Consider the following 19,286-nt stretch of genomic DNA (forward strand, 5'->3'; position numbering starts at 1 on the left):
AGGATCCAATCGCCATTCAGTTTGTCCACGAACGGTGTCAAACAGAAAGCCCAAATCACACAGGCAGCTGTCACAAATGACTCCTGCATCACTTGCTTGACGAATAAAACCATCGAACTGACATCAAAACCTTGGAATTAGAGTTTTTTTTTGGCCTCTCTGTTAGGACTGAACGATTTTGAAAAATACTATAATTTTTATTGTGACTTAATTGACATATGGCAACATATGTTTTGTCCATGATAAGAAAATGACTGAATTACATCCATGGTCAAACAGTGACAAACTCACCAGCTGCGCAGTCCTCCTCATCCGCCCCGTTCTCGCAGTCCCTCTCGCCGTCGCATCTCCACGACAATGAGACACATTTATTGGACTCCCCACAGTCGAATTTCTCTGGCGGGCAAGTCTGCTTGCCTGCGGGCGAGGGATACAATGAGACAATTACTTTTTTAGCACCATGGATACAAAAACAATTTCTTAAGCACCAAAAGGACACACCAAGAATGTGATGCCTTCGTGATGAGGCTGAAAGGCAAAGTACAATGCCAAAAAATAAAAAATAAATAAACAACAACAACAAAAATGAGCGTTTGGAAGAGAAAGTGCCCAGTTGGCAACAAATCAAAAGGACAAGTCAGCACCCTCCTCCTTTCCATGTCAATCTGTTCTAGCTGGCAGCGGGTGGGTTTGATCCAGATTACGCCGTGTTTATTATGAAGCATGTTGTTCATGATACGCCTTCGCTGGCCTTGAGCTGCCCACAAAAAAAAAAATCAAAGGTTCAGCCTATAAGTCGTACTGTATATTGCTATTATATATACAGTATATATATATATATATATATATATATATATATATATATATATATATATATATTTCATTCATTCATTCATTCATTCATTCATCTTCCGAGCCGCTTGATCCTCACTAGGGTCGCGGGGGGTGCTGGAGCTTATCCCAGCTGTCTTCGGGCAGTATTGCAGGGCACACAGAGACGAACAACCATTCGCACTCACACTCACACCTAGGGACAATTTAGAGTGTTCAATCAGCCTGCCACGCATGTTTTTGGAATGTGGGAGGAAACCGGAGCACCCGGAGAAAACCCACGCAGGCCCGGGGAGAACATGCAAACTCCACACAGGGAGGCCGGAGCTGGAATCGAACCCGGCACCTCTGCACTGTGAAGCCGACGTGCTAACCACTGGGCTACCGGGCCGCCCTATATATATATATATATATATATATATATATAGGGCGTTATATAACGTTATATATATATATATATATATATAACGTTACGAGATATATATATATATATATATATATATATATATATATATATATATATATATGTATACTGGTATGTGTATATATATATATATACTTTTTTTAATATAGTGGCGTGCTTGCTCACGTTTCACAGGTGTTATCATTCTCTGAGAGTTCAAAGCACCACAAAAGGCTCTTTTTTTGTAGGTTGGCCATGCTTCGGAATAAAAAAATGGGAAAAAAACTCAGTGATGCATTCTCTTGGTTAAACTGGATTGTCGATAATTGGACCAGACAGGGAGAAGGTAGAATAAGCTACTTTTCAAAGCATGGCTTTCATTCAAGCACCAGGATGTCTTGTCGTGTTATTATTCGTAAAAGTAATCTTAAATATTGTCTGTGTGTGTTTGTGTGTGTCCATTTTTACTACGGCATTCATTCATATTTGAGGTCTTACTTCTGAACGAACGTGCAATTTTGATTTTAAAATAATGGTCATGAATATTGGACATCAATTTTTACAAAATGTCCCACTGATGATTCATTTTAAGGGCCCTCATATATGATTTGGGAGGCCCGGTGGTTCAGTGGTTCGCGCATCGACCTCACAGTGTAGCGGTACCGGGTTCAATTCCAGCGTGGAGTTTGCATGTTCTCCCCGGGCCTACGTGGGTTTTCTCCGGGTACTTCGGTTTCCTCCCACACTCCAAAAACATGCATGGCAGGCTGATTGAACACTCTAAATTGTCCCGAGGTTTGAGTGTGAGCGTGGATGGTTGTTCGTCTCTGTCTGCCCTGCGATGGGCTGGCAACCAGTTCAGGGTGGGATAGGCTCCAGCAACCCCCCCCAAGACCCTTGTGAGGATAAGCGGATCGGAAAATGGATCATATATGATCTTCGGGACAATGACTGTCAAAAAGGCTACGAATGATGAAGAATGCTATTTGCAGGAAGAAGAAAAACCTCAACTGAAATCCAAATGATCATGAGGTGAGCCTGACATGGGATTGAACTCGACAAACTAGAAGCTCGCTCATTTAGTATTTGCAGATTTATCTTAGTGCTGTCCGGCCAAGGAGTGACAGCAGTGAGATGGGTTTGGATGAGAAGCCGCTGGTGCCCGGGGAGAGCAACTAGCAAGTGGTGAGAATGGCTGACGCAGCCAAGCCTTGACACAGCAAGAAAAAAAAAAACAAAAAAACACGCAGGTCACTGCAGTGCCAAAGGGTTGTTTCTAAATAGCTCATAGGTCCCAAATTAACGATGGCCTGATTGCCCTGGGCCAGTATGGCAACTTACCGGCACTTGACCAGTAAAAATTCCATCAAATCACATATTTTTGCTTTTTACTCCAAATACTCCATTTCATCACTAACGTTACTATACTCTACATAACTGTGATTTGATCCTCCATTTTACAAGTATCAGTGGCTGGGGATGTCAAATGCTCGAAACATTATATGCAACACAAATAACACTGAAGTCATATTGAATTAATGCAGTGTCCATTATATATTAATGCAGTTGCCACTTACTACTAATCATTCCATTTAACGCGAGAGTGGCTTCCTTTACAGCAGCGCCTATATTTTGTTCTTCTACTTCTTCCTTTCATAACTTTGCTGCTGTGAATTGGGAATTTCTCCATCGTGAGATGAATAAAGGTTTTATCTTATCTTATCTTGATATGACTAGAGTGCGTCGACTGCTGATTGTCATGACACAAGCCAAAAGACAGGACTGACCAAGCAATCAAAGTGACTGATTATAAGGAGCAACGTCTGGAAAGAAAGACAGGCAGGCTTGGGGGGGGAGCATTTCTTATGAGCTCCACACAGTCGGAGTCTTAGAGTAATGACTTGCTGTCCAAATGAATCCAACTGATGTTCAGCCAGAGACGGCCTGACAGAAAACAATAAAACAAGGGAGGGGGTGGGGGGGGGGGGCCAAGAGAAGCTTTTCGGTGGACAGGAATTCATAAAAGAAGCAAGAAGAAAAAAAAAGATGATCCCTGACCTTTTCCTGATTCTTATCCTTGAGCAAAATCAGCAACACCCCATCGCAAAAGGAAAGAGATGGAGGATGGAAGAGCCAAGCAAGCAGAGCGTGGAGCGGAATTTGAATTCGGCGAGCCACCGCCATGTCTGACCCACCTCGTCCTTTAACGGACGACTCTTTAATAAAGAGTGAGCTCACTTCTTCTCAAACACACAAGCCCAAAAGCCCACAATGGCGAACGAAGTGGGAGCTCACTGCTCCAGGAGACAGATATTGATTTAGTGCTGTTATAAAGACACACCGAATGGCTTTTTTTTCCCGCCCCCTCGGGAAGGAGACCATAGAATAGAAGAAAATTACTCAAGAGGCAAACAAGTGATAAACGAGGATTCATCTCCGCTGCAGAGAGTTGTTCTGGTCTGAGATCCATCACCATAACCAGCGGGCATGTCCAACAGGTCTTCCTTTATTCTGGTCCTTCTGCAAGTTTAGCCAGACACTTCATTAGGTACCCCTGCATAGTTTAATGAGCTGCATCAAGCTCCAGCTCACACATGACGCTGGTATTGCCAGAGGAGAAGGACGGACGGAAGGACAGATGACTTGTTGGCTGGATAAAATAGTTGGAACGAAAACCAGCCAGGTTTGATTTCTACTCTTCCAAAACAGCACCGGGGGGTGATGTCTGCAAACAGTCAATGGATCAAGCTGCTCTACATTCAGAGCAAAGGAGGTCTGATCTCTCTCATTTCTTCTTTCAACACACTTTCAGTGCAGGGCAATTAAAGGGAAGTGTGACACCACAGAAAAAAAACCCTGACGCGTCTTTCAGCTTGGCGATCTGAGAGGGAAAAAGAACTGATAAAATGAGTCCGACGGCACGGCTTCATTAAGCTGACTCGGAACGTCCGGGTTCTCCTTCCTGCATTATAAATGCAACGGGAAGGAGAACAGCCATGTTCATGAAACTACATGATGGGATAATCTTGTTTTCCCATTTGCAAAGTGCACTCGTCGATTATGACGGTTCCACTGGAACACGCGTTTGCTTTTCCAACAATTTGAAGCTTGATCGCAGTTGCGCCGTACACAAATTACAGCAACGACACCTCTTAGGACACAAATTCACATCTATTCACAAACTGTAAGTGAAAGTGAGCCTTTAAATATTTCATTCCACAAAAATTAAATTAGGCCCCGCCTACCAAGCACGTACTTGTACGCCTAAGTCTTTTTTTTGCGTCATCGAGAGAAGGAGGCTCTGTTGCATTGTAAATCATGAAAAAAGCGACCAGTAGGTGGCAGTGGTGCTTCATGTGATTGAAATGCAGCTTTTAAGCTCTTTTTCTTCGTTTTTTGCCCAGGAATCACCATTTCCATGAAATTTAGCCACTTTGTAATGCCGATTGCTGAAGAATGGAAAAAGATAGAAACAAAAATATTTTTCTGCTGAAGGAAGAGAGTCCAAACTTTATTTTGGTAGACTCCATGTTTATATAGCATTAGAACCAAATTTTCTGTGGGCCTTGCAAAATCAGGGAAAATCCAGTAAAATGCTGGGATTGAGGGGGTTGCTCCAGTGAAAATGGCTGGGATTGAATGAGTTAAAAATCAAAAACCATCCATATTATGAATTGAATTACCGGTAATCAGAGAGACTCAGTTAATTAACCATCAACATAACCTTCAAATGAAAATGCATTCCATCAAATTGCTTCTCGCTATACGCTTCAAAGGTCAATTGTAATGCAAAAAACCCCCCAAAAGTGCATTAATGATTTACCTGGACTTGCCAATGTAGGCATTTGACAAAGCAAGCGCACACGGTAAACAAACACTGAGGGGATAGGCTGTCTCTTAGCAGAAACGGAGCCGTCGACAGAGTTACCTTCCGCAAAGGAAACTCAGCTGTTAATGTTTGGAGGGCACACATCGCTCAGCTTGTTGGGCTAATCGAATCTGTGCCCCAGGGTTGGATTCTTAAATCGCTCAGTATACGGTGGATAAAAATAGAACGGAAAGTTCCCTCTGTTTGAGAATTCCACATTTCCCGAAAGGTTTTTATTCCAGGGTTACGTCCTCGTTTAATGAAAGAGGATACACTTCTCATGCCTGTCAAGTCCAATCAATTTAAAAGCGCGCGCACAGAGTCTCTTCACAGAGCTGAGTTGAACTCTGGAAGTTGAAGTTGTTTGAACCTGCGGCATACCTATGAAAATATGATTTCGGTTTGCAATGCTACAACTACTGGATTGGAATGGGTTTTGGAACGGGTGGCAAATATTGAATCATATTTTAAGGGATTGGGACAAAAATATTGTGAATTCGCTTGGATAACGTAAGGAGGGGAAATTGAACAAAAGCCAACCAAATAAATTAACCAGCGCGGACTTAAGTGGGCCATTGTCTGGTCTCTTTAACCCCAACCCGAGCCTGGTTGAAATTGCCGACATCATTATATTGGCTTAAAAAATAATCCAGAAAATTTAGCATCATCCGCAAAGAGCTGAGCACAAAGAAATTGCAATGCCGATTCTAAATCATTCATGAATGTCAGAAAAAGCTCAGGGGGGTAAGTATGGAACCTTGAGGCACACCAGATGTGACCTCCTCTTATAAAAAGACTAGCTGGTTCGCCGCCCTCCGGGCGGCTCATCAGCTAGTTCCTGCGGAAGGCTGGTAAGGTGGGCCTTCGGCCCACAAAAGTGTTGTTGCTTGGTTCAACTTTTTGTTCATCTTCATTGCTTATCGCGAAAATAAAGAGATGTTTAGCTCTACTAAATAACTAACAATTTTATTGCAATGCTTGTGGGTAGACAACATTTTTTCGCTAAGATGCCCGCGCGATCGTAGTGAACCACTGCCTGAGCGGCGCAGTGGCGGCGCGCAGCGGCGCAGTGAAGTAGGTACGTTTTGAAAAGGGACAGACGGAAGGACAGACCGCGTGCGGGACGACGCGCAATATATATATAGATAAAAGACAACGGATAAAAATGTGGACTAGATATAAATATAATTACTAAAAACGACCACATGTGCAAATACACAATCAATAAGGGACCGCGCTGAGTGAATGAGATCGATGTGGCAGTCAGTGGCGCTATTGTGGGATCAGGACTGGTCACCAAAAAATAACGCAGCCATCGTTTCTTTCAACAAGATTTCCCATAAATTATATTACCCTTGTTAGGACAAATATCATGTTTATGCAGGGATTGTCTATCAGAGTCCAGACCTTAATCCCACTGGGACAGTTTGAGATGTGCTGCTGCTGAAGACTTAACACAGCAGTTTTTCTTGGTGAAAAATGGATAGTGCTGACAGACACCACGAGCCTCACAATGCAACTAAACAGATACGCTGTGTGTTTCTTTTTGCTGGGAAGTGTGTTTCATCAAAATTGTGCATATTTTTAGCCACACAAAAGGTAATTGATAGCACATAACCGTCAAAACTTTGCTAAGAATGAAGAGGATGCATGGCTGGCTACACTGGCCCACTTTCTCCTTGATTACACATGAATTTTAATCCAAAAATTATGAGCTTTGGCTCGTCCCATGCTTCTCATTCATTTTTAACTGATCGCGAGTAACTCACTCAGAGAGGTTATTTATTTGTGTAACGCTACTCCAGCGTGTAATTGGGGATCCACTCAGTGAGCCGGAATGATTATGACACAGATGTCTTAGTCCAGAAAGCCTCGCCAGAGTGCCTGTGCACTAAGTGGCCGTGCACATGTGAAACTGAAGAAGAAAAAAAATGGCATGACTATTCCAGGGCATGTACGGTAATAGTGCCGCCTGGTTTATATTTGCTTTAAAGCTTTCATCAAACTATAGCTTTATGTTTTTAAAGGAATAAAGAGCTCAATGTTATTATTAGCCCATGTGAAATATGGTCCGTGTTCCTTGCATAATGACATACATGTTTCGAGGCTAACTATTAAAGATTGAATGCAGTCAATGTGAAAGTGCAGCCTACTTTCTCGTGTACTGTAAGAAAGCCTGACGAGCTCCGCTTTAGCGGCTTTTAATTGATTCATGTGAGGCTAGAGTAGAGTGGCCTTTCATTTAAGAGCAAATCATTACCGTAACAGAGTTATGCAACAAGACACTGTGACACATTTCACTTTATGCAAGAAATTATTTTCTGTGGACCGATTAACCCTATCGGGGACAGCGGTTAGTACAGTGGACAGTTTAGTTATCAGATTACAGGGTGCATGAAAGGGTTAAATATTTTGCAAGAAATATATTTTTTTTGTGTGGGTAAATAAGCAAGCACGAATTCGGAAGAGCCAATAGATTTGTGTCTGATTACCATTTGCAGTTAATGTTCTTCACAATAGAAAAAATTAATATTTTTGGCCACTGCTCTCTCAAAATTGTTCAATGAAAATTCCTGTTCAATTCAATAAATACAGCATACTGAACATACAAACCAAACACAACACATAAAAATTCCATGTCTTGAGAAAGTTTTGGCATTAACACAGCATGAGGTGTTCTGGTATTATAAACTTGTGAGTCAGCCAACCGGGTCTTCCCAGGCTTGAATTGTTACTCTTTATGAAAAGTCCAGTGTACCATCCAAATATTGAATTAACTACATTGTTGCTTGCAGATCTTGGCAGCAAGTATTTTGCCAAAGACACATTCTGATGTGGAGCTATTTAGGAAGTTTATCCAGTGACAGTGACGGATGGCTAATTAGCATTGAAATTGAGTAAATGGGGCAGACGGGTCCCAATTGAGCACAATTGCCATCACTTAAATGCTGCTTGTACATCTAGCCACATAACATCCAACCTGGAGTCTTTCTTCCCTTTCTTTTTTTCTATGCACAGTGATTATACAAACAGTCGGATTCAGTCCAACAGGAGGACAAAAAATGGATTTCATCGTTCCGTTCGGGAGGCAGCTGGGAAGTTAGCATTATCGCTCCTGGTTTATGTGCCTCACAGTTGAGATCCTCTCGGTTAGATTCCTCAATCAAGACCCCCTGTGGAGTGTGTATGGTCTCCCCATGCTAGTGAGGGTTTCCTCTCGCAGGTTGCCGACATCATCCCAAAACCAAGCACGCTGCGTTTATTGTACTCAATTTCCCAGAGGTCTGAATGTGAGTGCAACTGATTACCTGTAGTGCCCTGCGATAGACTGCCCAACAGTCGACCCAAAAGTTAACTTGGACATAACCCACCGCTTAACACATCCACTGTGCCCTTTGCATTATCTGAAGCAACTGAGAATCACTGTTGAACTAATAACCAACCCAAAAATGAAACATATTTCATACTACAGAATACACTCTATAATATATGTACATGTATAAGTGTATGAATGTGAGCTGTTCAGATCTCTACCGACATGTTGGCTGTTACAGTGTTGCCTCGACCAATCAATCAGAGGACACGAGAATGTTATTTATGAGCTAGCTAGCTATCTACCCTCGTCGCTAGCTAGCTCGTAAATAACATTTATGTACGACATACCCTCGTGAGGTGAATTTAAAATCTGATTAGTTAAGAAACCGTCTAACTTGTAGTGTAGTTTAACATTTCATCAGCCAGCACTAGTGTTTATTAAGGCAAAGGGCAGATTAGATTATTATAGCAACAAATACAGGATGAAATCTGATTGGCCAAAACCTCTAAAATTCACATCTACACATATTGGAAGTAGTGCAGCCAAGAGAAACAGGTTGAAATGAAGAGCTCTTGAAGACTCCTCTGAAAAAAATATCAATTCATGTTATAATGCGGAATAAATGTTAAAGAAGTTCTTACGATTGTGTTGAGCCCAGCAGAGAAGGTCTGGTTTTCCCACAATTATTCAACGCTTACAGTTTGTTGTTTGGTTTTTACTTTAACCCTTTCAGACCGCCACCACATAGTCTATGCCTTGAAAAAAGTTTTTGTCTTCTTTGTGTTGTTAAATCTGATATTGCAATATGCAACATCATGGGAAAATGGTGAATACTGTAGAGTGATTTACATATAAATGGCTTTTTTTTGGTCATCCCAGATTTCTGTGTCCTCTTTGTGCAGTCAGGCGATCGGAATCGCTTCTTCGTTTATCTTTAACCGGATTGTGAAAACAAACACGTTCTCCATCAGAGGTCGCTTTACGTCGTCCTACTTGCTGTCAATTTTGTGAGGGAGACCGCAACCTACATTATTCATCCGACCGAGCGACAGGCAAAAAAACTATGACAAATCTGAGGCAAAATTAGACATGAACGCTACATTTTAATTTTCAATTCAACTTCAAAATTGCAATTGAGTTGATTAAAACTGAAGAAACGTCACAAAAGGCTTTTAATAATTGTCCATCTTGCCTTTATAACATTAATTAATGACAATCAAGATTACATTTCTTGACAATGGGTTTTTGGGCAGGTTTCTTTTTTAGATAGATAGTAATTAAGGATTTTTTTTTTAAATCTCGCTATTTTTTCATCTTGCCAGTGGACCTTTGGTCCATCAAGGTGTAAACTCAACTGTTTTATCTCTGTCTGTTTTTAATATAATAAGGAATGGCCCTATTTGATCAGAATTGGTACAGAAACTAAAATCGAGCAGATTTGCTGCTGCAATCAAATGTGAGCAACGTTAACACAAATGAAAGAACAAACAAGTGACCAGAGAGTCTCCTGGACACATTGAACCCCCGCCAATGTTTGTGTGTGGGTGAGCGACGCTGACTGACAGCCAGAAATGTGCCGCTCTCGACGCCGCAAGTAATCACCGCCTTTCTTGCAGAGTGCGTGTTCAAGTGTGTGGGCGAGTGGAAGCCGGCAAGGCGGCTGAACTGCCACAGGAGCCGAGATGACAAAGGAAATTAGCGAGGCTCTCACAGGGGGAGTTAAATGAAAGCTTTTCTACATGAACTGAATACCGGTACCTGGCAGCAGTCGAAGATGCAACACCCGAAAATGTCAAAATAGTTTGCCAAATCTACTCTTACAAAACTGCAACATGGTTCAGCTCAGTTTAAAAATCACTTGAAGGGAACAAATGAAAATTCTGGTTCATTCATAACCGAATTGCAACGGAGTTTCCTTGTATGCATTCAAGCCGTAGCGTTTAAGCAGACAGAAGCGGATTCGTTTATTGAAATCGTCCCAGTGGATCCAAACGTCTCACAAAGAAGCAATAGAAGGAGAGTTGGACTGATTATCGGTTGAATTTTTGCATATCAATACATTTATTTATCAATTTAAAACTGGGTTAACTTTGGGGATCTGTTTATTTATTTACGGTATTTAGATTAGAACATCGACAGTAAACTTGAACACTCTTTAAGGTCTGATGAGTCTGCAGTTCGACAAACACAGTGAATACAGGTCTCAAATGTTTGCTGGGTGAGCATGACAGAAGTAAAAAGTCAAAGAAAAAGCAAAACAGACATCTTGCTTTTTCTTTGACTTTTTTTTGGTCCAAAAAAGTCTAAACGAGCAACTTTAATTATATACGGTACACAAGTTACATTAATTTAGCGTTAGGTCGCTTTTATCCTCAAAAGGGTCGCGGGGGGGTTCTGGAGCCTATCCCGGCCGTCTTCGGGCAGTAGGCAGGGGACACCCTGAACCGGTTGCCAGCCAATCGCAGGGCACACAGAGATACACAACCATCAGCGCTCACATTCATAGAGACAATTTAGAGTGTTCAATCAGCCTTCCTTGCATGTTTTTGGAGTGTGGGAGGAAACTGGAATACCCGGAGAAAACCCACACAAGCCCGGGGAGAACATGCAAACTCCACACAGGGAGGCCGGAGCTGGAATAGAACCTGCACTGTGAGGTCGACGCGCTAACCACTGGACCACCGGGCCGCCCTGACAATACCATATTACTGCAAAAAAGAATTCCATGACGGCGACGGTTTGACCGTGGAATCGATTATTTACTTTGAAATCATTTCCTATACAGAATTCTGTTCAACTTGGAAGTTCAACTGTGGTTCGTGACAATGTACTGGTGAGCAGATGCTGGTGCACACACAAGGCATTGTTATTTTTTGCGAAGCTTTTGCAACATATGGCTTTAAATTTAATTTACGCCAATAACGGTCTACAGTGAAACTGTCCTGTGAACAAATAGGAGTTTTAAAAGAAAAAAAAAGATCTCACAAGTCCTGGTCGCAAACAGCACGTAATACATTCAAATGAAGTGGGGCCCTTGCACCCTTACTTACTGCAAGTCTCCTCTGCCTCATCAGAGCCGTCGGGACATTCCGGTTCCCCATCACATCGCCATCGCCCTGGCACACACTGGCCGTTCAGGCAAGCAAACTCTGCAGGGGCGCAGGTTTTCCGGGCTGCACGGAGACAGAGAAGAGGAGGTGAGGACGACAGACTTCAAAAGAATGCTCGGGTGCTCTTTTCCTTTCGGTCTATTCTCTGTCGGAAGAACTGGTGCTATTATGTAAACGCTGCTCATCAAGACTCTTGACGCTGAATTCTCATTGCCACTCTCTTGGCAGGTAAACGAAGTGTCGCGCGTTTATAATTTGCTTCTGAATGATGGACCACGAAACAGTAAGATAAGTGACGTTCAACCTCTTATCTTGCCATTGTGTTGATTACAAAGTGCAAGACACAATTTCAGAACATGTCCTTGTACAAGTGGAAAAAGGTTCGGAGCCGATCTCTCCATTCTGAAAATGACCCATTTCTAAACGCAGAGGCTCCCAAGAGGTCATGATTGTGTTTTTGTGTGTCTCCAGCAGGTGGCAGAGGAGGGCCTTCCCTCCATCCTGATCACCCGTGGCCAATCATAATCAGTCAAGTATTTAAAGACTTCCAGGCTGCCAAATATTTGTTCCCATTCTTCATAATAAGTATTTTAGTTGTTAAGGTCAGACTGGGTTTTCGTATCCTTCGCCTTTTGCCGATCTTGTCTTTTCACGACGAGCTAGTTCCATTTATATTATCCTTGCCTTTTGCGTTTGTGGATTGTTTTGGTTTTCCTGGTTATTCTAACCAGTGTTATTTCTTTGGTCTTGCATTTCTGTATAAACTCTTTTTGTTCAATTCCATCTTAGTCCACGTTTTGAGAGTTGGATTCTGTTTCATATATTTCCGGAATCGTAACAATAGAATTGGTATTTCATATGTTTATTGACCACCTCTGATCTTTTTTTTTTTGGTGACACTTATTTTATAGGCTAAACATGAAAAGAAAAAAAAACATTAAATGGCTGAAAATTCTCATGCGCTAGAAAAAAAGCTGTGGCTAAACAGCGTAAAAAAATACATCTCGGAACCGTTGATCAGTGTTATTAATCAGAAAGTACAATCTGAAATATAAACAAACTTACATAGAGTACATACAAACAAGCAATTGCGATTCGGAATCATTTTCATTTGGAATTTCATTTCATCAGTTGATCATTTAAGCAGGTGTTGGATCCTAACTGCGTTGTTGCTTTATCTGTGTATTTTTGTGCTTCGACTGACATTCAAGTTGAACACATAAAATTGAGTTCAGAAATGGTCAGTATAGCACAAAATCAGAAGTTGCAGTGGAATCTGTATATCACTGAACGAATGTACATCACGTGACCAAAAAGAAATAAATCAAAAAATCTGTCCATTCTGAGCTTGACTTGATTTGTGCTTTCTGCAGGTCTCTACATGATCGTGGTAGCTTTTTTTATTCAGGCCAACCGAGCCAGTCAGTGATTTGAGTCAAGGTCTACAGGGAACGCGGTTCACTTGGCAGTAATTACTCAGGCTACGACATGCCATCTGCTTGGAGTGACTTTCTGTTTTAATGAGTACAGATTTGAAAACATAAGGCTGATAGGGGATACTAGTTGGGGAGAAGGGGGGGGGGGGCAAAGAATTATGGTACAGAGGTCTGAGAAGAAAGCAAGAGATTTGATGAAGAAAAAAAAAGGTGGGGGTGGGAGTACTAATGCAGGGCTGGATTGTGTCACATTGTCCAAATGATTTTATGGAGACCAAATGCAAAGTGGAAAACTGAATAGAATTTCGGCATCATAACTGCCAAAAGCAGGGACAGCACTTCCAGGACACTGATTCCTATATGATTATGTGGTAAATATACAATAGGTGTCACACATGGTGTAAGGCAGAGTGCAAGTGAGACAGCAGAAAAAAAACATAACAAATGCGGCAAAATTAGGTTTTAATCTATTAAAGACGTGTGCCAAAAAATCGGAATGGGCCCAACTATTTTTTTTTTTACTTCTAATCATCACCAACTCTAAAGCCAACAAGATTTTAACAGAGGTGCTGTGCAACAACCCAGCCTCATCCTGCTGTGTGTGTGTGTTTTTTGAGGGGGGGTGGGGATTCCATAGCAAGGGTCATGCAGCTGTCAAGCTGCCCTAAATCCCACTTTTATCTGAAATGAGCAGCAACACAGTAAACTTCCTGATGAAACTAATCCAGCTTGGCAGATGGGGAGGCTTCTCAATGATGAGAGCTCATTAAGATAAAGAGCCCCATCCTCCTAAAAAAAAAAGATCACCAGCTTTTGCCCAAAGAAATAAAAAGGAAAAAAAAAAATAACACCCCACAGGTTTAAGCTGAGGTGTTATCCAAATGAAATCAGACAAGGCGGTTGCTGTACGCCGTGGCCTTCCTTATTTCAGTGATAAAGCCAACCTGATGTTGAAAAGACGCGCAGATTGAGGGCAGGCTGCCGAGTAGTAAGACATCTGCCGCCTTCGCTGATGCACCGATGCATCTCAGTTCCAAGACTCTCCTGTTGTGTGTCTTTGTACATGTTTGTAATATATATTTTTTGTGTTAATGTACACTGCACCCTAATCATCCTATCAGTCTCATTTTCACAAAAAAAATGTTTTAAAAATAAAATACAGTCGGTAAATCTTGAATTTACGATGGCGCGTGATTACGTCACCGGAAGTTGTTAACGCTCAGCAGTCTGCTATCAGAGCTGTTGCGGTCTATCTTTTATTCTCATTATTCTCATTCAGAGTTTGCTTCTTGTACAATTCACAGAGGGCACGGGCAAAGAATAGGAATCTAGGAGGGCCCAGGGAAGCACTTGAAATGGTATGCGTGAGCTACGATAGTTAACAGGCTGCAAAAGTGTATCGCATGCCTCAGTTTCTCATCATGGCGTGCGTGTGTGTGCGCGCGCGTGCCGGTAATGGTAGATCCTGGGAGGTTAGTTGATCGAAAAGTAGATCTTCGGTCCAAAAAGTGTGGGCACCCATGCACAGGAGTAACCGCTGTCCCTGAGAGTGTTAGAGAACAGCTTCAAATATGTTTTAGTTGTAAACAGGCTTATAAATTGGGGGAAGAGAATTTCCATCTCCTCTATAGAAGGATTAGCTCCACTTGGTGGTTATTTGTATTTTTGTCGAGGGCAATTCTGTTGGAATTTAAGACCGATGCGGCTGTCAACAAAGACAATTCACAGTCATCTATGCATGATTTTACTTGGCCACTTCTAACATACGCAGAGAGGGGGAAGTAAAACAAGTGCAATATTATTTTCTGTTGCGTTAATGGTTGAGATGAGGTTGACTGTGTATGACGAAGAACTATCAAATATTGAGGCTTTCGAAGCTCAAGCCAAGCGTGAAAGTCGGCCTGAAAAAGTTGCTGAGTTGCAAAATAAATTTTGTCTCACAGCCAACACTGCAAAGCATAAAAGATGTAAACAATGTGAAATATTTACAGTACACAGATGGAAAGAATGGAATTGTTATCCCATTTTCCATTTCATTACGAAGTACAGCGCAACTATAATAATCTCGGGAGATGCCGGAGTCCTCGTTTTCTCGCTTTGCAAAAGCTTACCCCAATTTTACATTCTAAATTCTTGGGCTGCTCGATTATGAAAAAATTATATTCATCGCCCTTATTTTGGTACGAAATGAAATCACGATTATTCAGCCGATCATTTAAAAACAAGAAAATGTTTCAACACAAAAAAAAATAAAACAAAATAATTCAGACGACTCAAATTCTTTGAAAGACTAGAATTGTGTAAAATCCGTTTGGACCATTCATTCATTCATCTTCCGTACCGCTTGATCCTCACTAGGGTCGCGGGAGGTGCTGGAGCCTATCCCAGCCGTCTTCGGGCAGTAGGCGGGGGACACCCTGAATCGGTTGCCAGCCAATCGCAGGGCACACATAGACGAACAACCATCCACGCTCACACTCACACCTAGGGACAATTTATTAATGTTCAATCAGCCTGCCATGCATATTTTTGGAATGTGGTAGGAAACCGGAGCACCCGGAGAAAACCCACGCAAGCCCGGGGAGAACATGCAAACTCCACACAGGGAGGCCGGAGCTGGAATCGAACCCGGTACCTCTGCACTGTGAAGCCGACGTGCTAACCACTGGACTACCGGGCCGCCCCGTTTGGACCAAACAAAATTTATAATAATAGTTTCAAAATTCAATAGATCTCCAGTGCAAAGTTTGAACTCAAGCATACTCATTATGGTGTTAGACATTGTACAAAGTAAAATTGATACTATTTTAACAATATTTTATATATTTATTTTTTTCTACTGTTGTGGAAGTATTATATTATTTGAACAAACTTGAAACGAGGACTGCAACGGAATGGGATTTTTTGGCTCAAAGCCACAAACAAATCAGACAACTGGAAAACCAATGAGACTCGCAGGGGTGTCAAACACATTTTTGTCGCGGGCCACTTTGGAGTTTTCCCTTGGATGTTCGTGACGACAGAAACCGAATCAACGTTTCATCATCACATCGTATTATTACTTGTACGCACAAATTAAAAAAAAGATGGCTTTCTAGTTTTGAAATCAGGCAATTATTTGTTTTTGTTTGTTCAATTATTGGACAGAAGTGATTGCCAACGGGGTAGCAAAATTATTTTTAAAAAAACATTATTACACATGACAATTTCGGTCCATATTTTAGCAAGCATCGTGGAAGTTGACACCCACGATTTGCTTTAGCGGGCCAAATAAAATGATATGTCGGGCCAAATATGGCCCCCGGGCCTTGAGTTTGACACCAGTGATTTAGCATATTCATTATTGCTCGTCATGATGAGCCCTGGTCACCAAAGATTGAAAACGCATCGAGACGGCCCGCAGCACAGTGGCCCTCGTGTCAGGAAATCTGTGCCATGCTGGATAATAAAGCCTATTTTCCAAAGGGGGGGATGAACTCTAATGGGAATTAGGAGATTAGCCTTTTAGCCAGATTTGACAATGAGACGCGTCTCTTATTTTTCCTTTCTTTTCTGGCTTCATATCTGTCTCGCAAAGACCTCCCTCCAATAATGTGGAGCTCGTCACCAGCTGCAGAACAAATTTACCGAAAAGGACCCCTCACCGCCCTCAAGACTGAGGCCTTCAAATTGCCGTGACCGGGCACTGAAATAACGATGATACATTGTCCTCTGCGGATAAAAACATTTGCATAACTGTAATACTGCCCGAGGTCAAATCTCTCTTGCTCGAGTAAATCTGCTCGCGTATTTAAGACTCGCTCTGTCTTTGAACCAACCCCAAACACTTCTCACACGCGTGCGACAACACTCTTTATGCTTCTCCGCACTTTCCATTACAAATGTTGCCTTTCATTTTCTTCTCCTTCATTTACAAAAAGCAACACACACATGCCACAGTCAGAAAGGATGACCGGGGGGGGGGGGGGGGGGGGGGAGAGACAAAAAAAATGAAAATGGGCTCAAACAGCCAAAGAGAGGCCAGGCCATATATAAATTACATTGAATGTGCTGAAAATGGACCAATGATCAGGAAGGTGAGAGCGACTTTCGGACAGACTTGTGTCAGATCCCATTTTACAAATGAGCTTCTCTAACATAAAATGTAGTCTCATGGTCATTTGACATTTAATAAAAATAAAATAAATAAAAAAAAGAGAGCGAGAGCGAAAACACCCACTGCAGCTTCAAAATGCCGAAAATGACCAAGCGGGAACTTTAATGTTTCTTCCGTGCATGCTCGCCTCAGATGCTTCCACGGAATGATGTAACATTACGGTTGGCCTCGTTTCGTCCAAAGGGAGATCAAGTCAAGTGACTCATTGGTTAATTTTTAAAAACAAATTTTCCAAGCGACTTGGTGGCCTTGTTGGGCTGAGCAATATTTCAGCCACATTTGTCTGCTTTTGTGAATATGTTCGCAACACACACAGGAAGTACTTTAAAAAGCAAGTGATGGCATTTGATTCCTTTGGTCGGATCATTTTTGTGCTGTAGGATGTTGGAGGATGTTATGAAACGTTTGCGTACCGTAAATCGTTTTCATTACTTGAATTTGATACAATGAGGGCTAGCTGCCTTCCTTTGAATCTCACTCGCAGGCTGGCACATTCGTGTTCAGATAATCAAGAAATTCTTTACAACAAGGAGATGTTAACAACACAAATCCGATCCAAATCCGTGACTCATTTTCTGGGGCTACGTTTCAACTGCTGAGAGTCGACACCACAATCTTCAGTTTTGGTGGCTGTAATAAAGTAACATTTTGTATACAGTAATACAATCTACAGCACATTCATTCTCAAATCGACTGCTATCACATTCTTTCATTTTATTGTTGGCCTTTCTTTATGTTGTGAGCCGGAAAAGTGAACTTCATAAAGCGCGTTGTCATTTACAGCGGCTCTTGAAAATCCTGATTCCCTTGATCTCGTTTTCCACACTCAGATTGTGACCTAGTTGCCATGGTGATTGTTCTGACGAAATCTCTGGGGATCGCAAGTTCTCTTTTTTTCCCCGTTTTGTTGTCGACTTTCACAATAGCATCCAGCAACACGCGTAATGACCCAGCCTCAAGGGTGACCTATTGGACATTTTTTTTAATTATCAAATCTCCGTCTCTGCTCTGCATCACAATAATCATAATAACATGGCCAAAAAATCTCCGAAATCAATGGCACGGCAGCACCCCTCCTCCTTGCTCCCATTCCTGACCCACAACATCTTCAGAAGCGCTTTCTTCCTATTCTTCACAGGGAATAATTTGCATGGGGCTCCGACATTTTCTGTTCACAATACAGACCAATGAAAACGCTCTCATTCAGTTCCGCTTGTCCATGTACATCAAGTGTTTCAGTCAACTTTTTTTTTTCGCCTGCAGCCATTTTTCAACCTGGCCGTATTGGGTGCATGAGCTTGTGCAGCAGCTAACCAGCTCCAGCATATCCTTCTCCAGGCTGAGCTTAGCAATTCAACTTTGATCATAATGTACAACTGCAAAGCTTGAGAGGTCAGGAAAAACTCACTCCCAACGTTTACCAAGAGTTCATCTCATCACATTTTCTCTCACTTCTGCAGTGGGGAAAGTTGCTCTGCTAAACTTCTGAGCCTTGACTTTGCCATCAAAGCATACCACCAGAGTAAAGTAATGGCCTTTGGCGTCAACGGCTGTGTACATTGATAGCTTTAATCTTAACTGCTCCTCTATCATCTGACATTTATATTTTGATAACACTGGCCAACAGAAAGATTTCACATTTGAATCACACATGGTGCCGTTATGTGTCCCAAAATGTACACATCAGGTTTTTGAGATTTTCAGTTTTTGTTAAGTTTGATCCATAATAGCTTTCGCAATATGAATTTTGCTATGAAGTGTAAATCATAGTTGCGACCTTTCAGAAAAAAAATCCACCTGTTCCTGAACCTGACCCTCAGTTCATAAATATAAGATATCTTTATTTGTCACACACTGGGACATTATTACTCAATACATTACTATATTAAATGTATTTGCACTCTAAATCCTGCATGGATGTGTGAATAGGGGTGTTCACACGGCAAGATTTGGTCCGGTGCTACGCCGGGGCTGCACTTGTAGAGCGTTCACACGTGTAAATTAGCTCCGGCGTAGCCCCGGAAAACAGCTTAAACCGGACCAAATTTGATACACCTCAGGGAGGTGGTTTAAAAATTTGTTCCGGAGCAAATGCTCGTTAGCGAAGCAGCACCGGTGTAAATTTGCACGTGTGAACGCAACTGGGTTAAATTTGCTCCAGAGCAA

General features: G+C 41.9%; 1 protein-coding gene across 2 annotated transcripts in view; it reads right to left on the minus strand.

Moving 5' to 3' along the window:
* LOC127616206 (low-density lipoprotein receptor-related protein 8-like) overlaps positions 1–19,286 on the minus strand; it is a 54,245-nt gene that overhangs the window by 26,542 nt on the left and 8,417 nt on the right. For both annotated transcript variants that reach the window (XM_052087666.1, XM_052087665.1), the window contains exons 3-4: positions 11,469–11,591; positions 292–417 (exon numbers count right to left, since the gene is read on the minus strand). In XM_052087666.1, the coding sequence (XP_051943626.1) occupies positions 292–417; positions 11,469–11,591 (249 nt within the window). The remainder of the gene's footprint in view (positions 1–291; positions 418–11,468; positions 11,592–19,286) is intronic.

Source organism: Hippocampus zosterae, chromosome 15 (assembly GCF_025434085.1).
Source record: "Hippocampus zosterae strain Florida chromosome 15, ASM2543408v3, whole genome shotgun sequence".
Classification (NCBI taxonomy): Eukaryota; Metazoa; Chordata; class Actinopteri; order Syngnathiformes; family Syngnathidae; genus Hippocampus; species Hippocampus zosterae.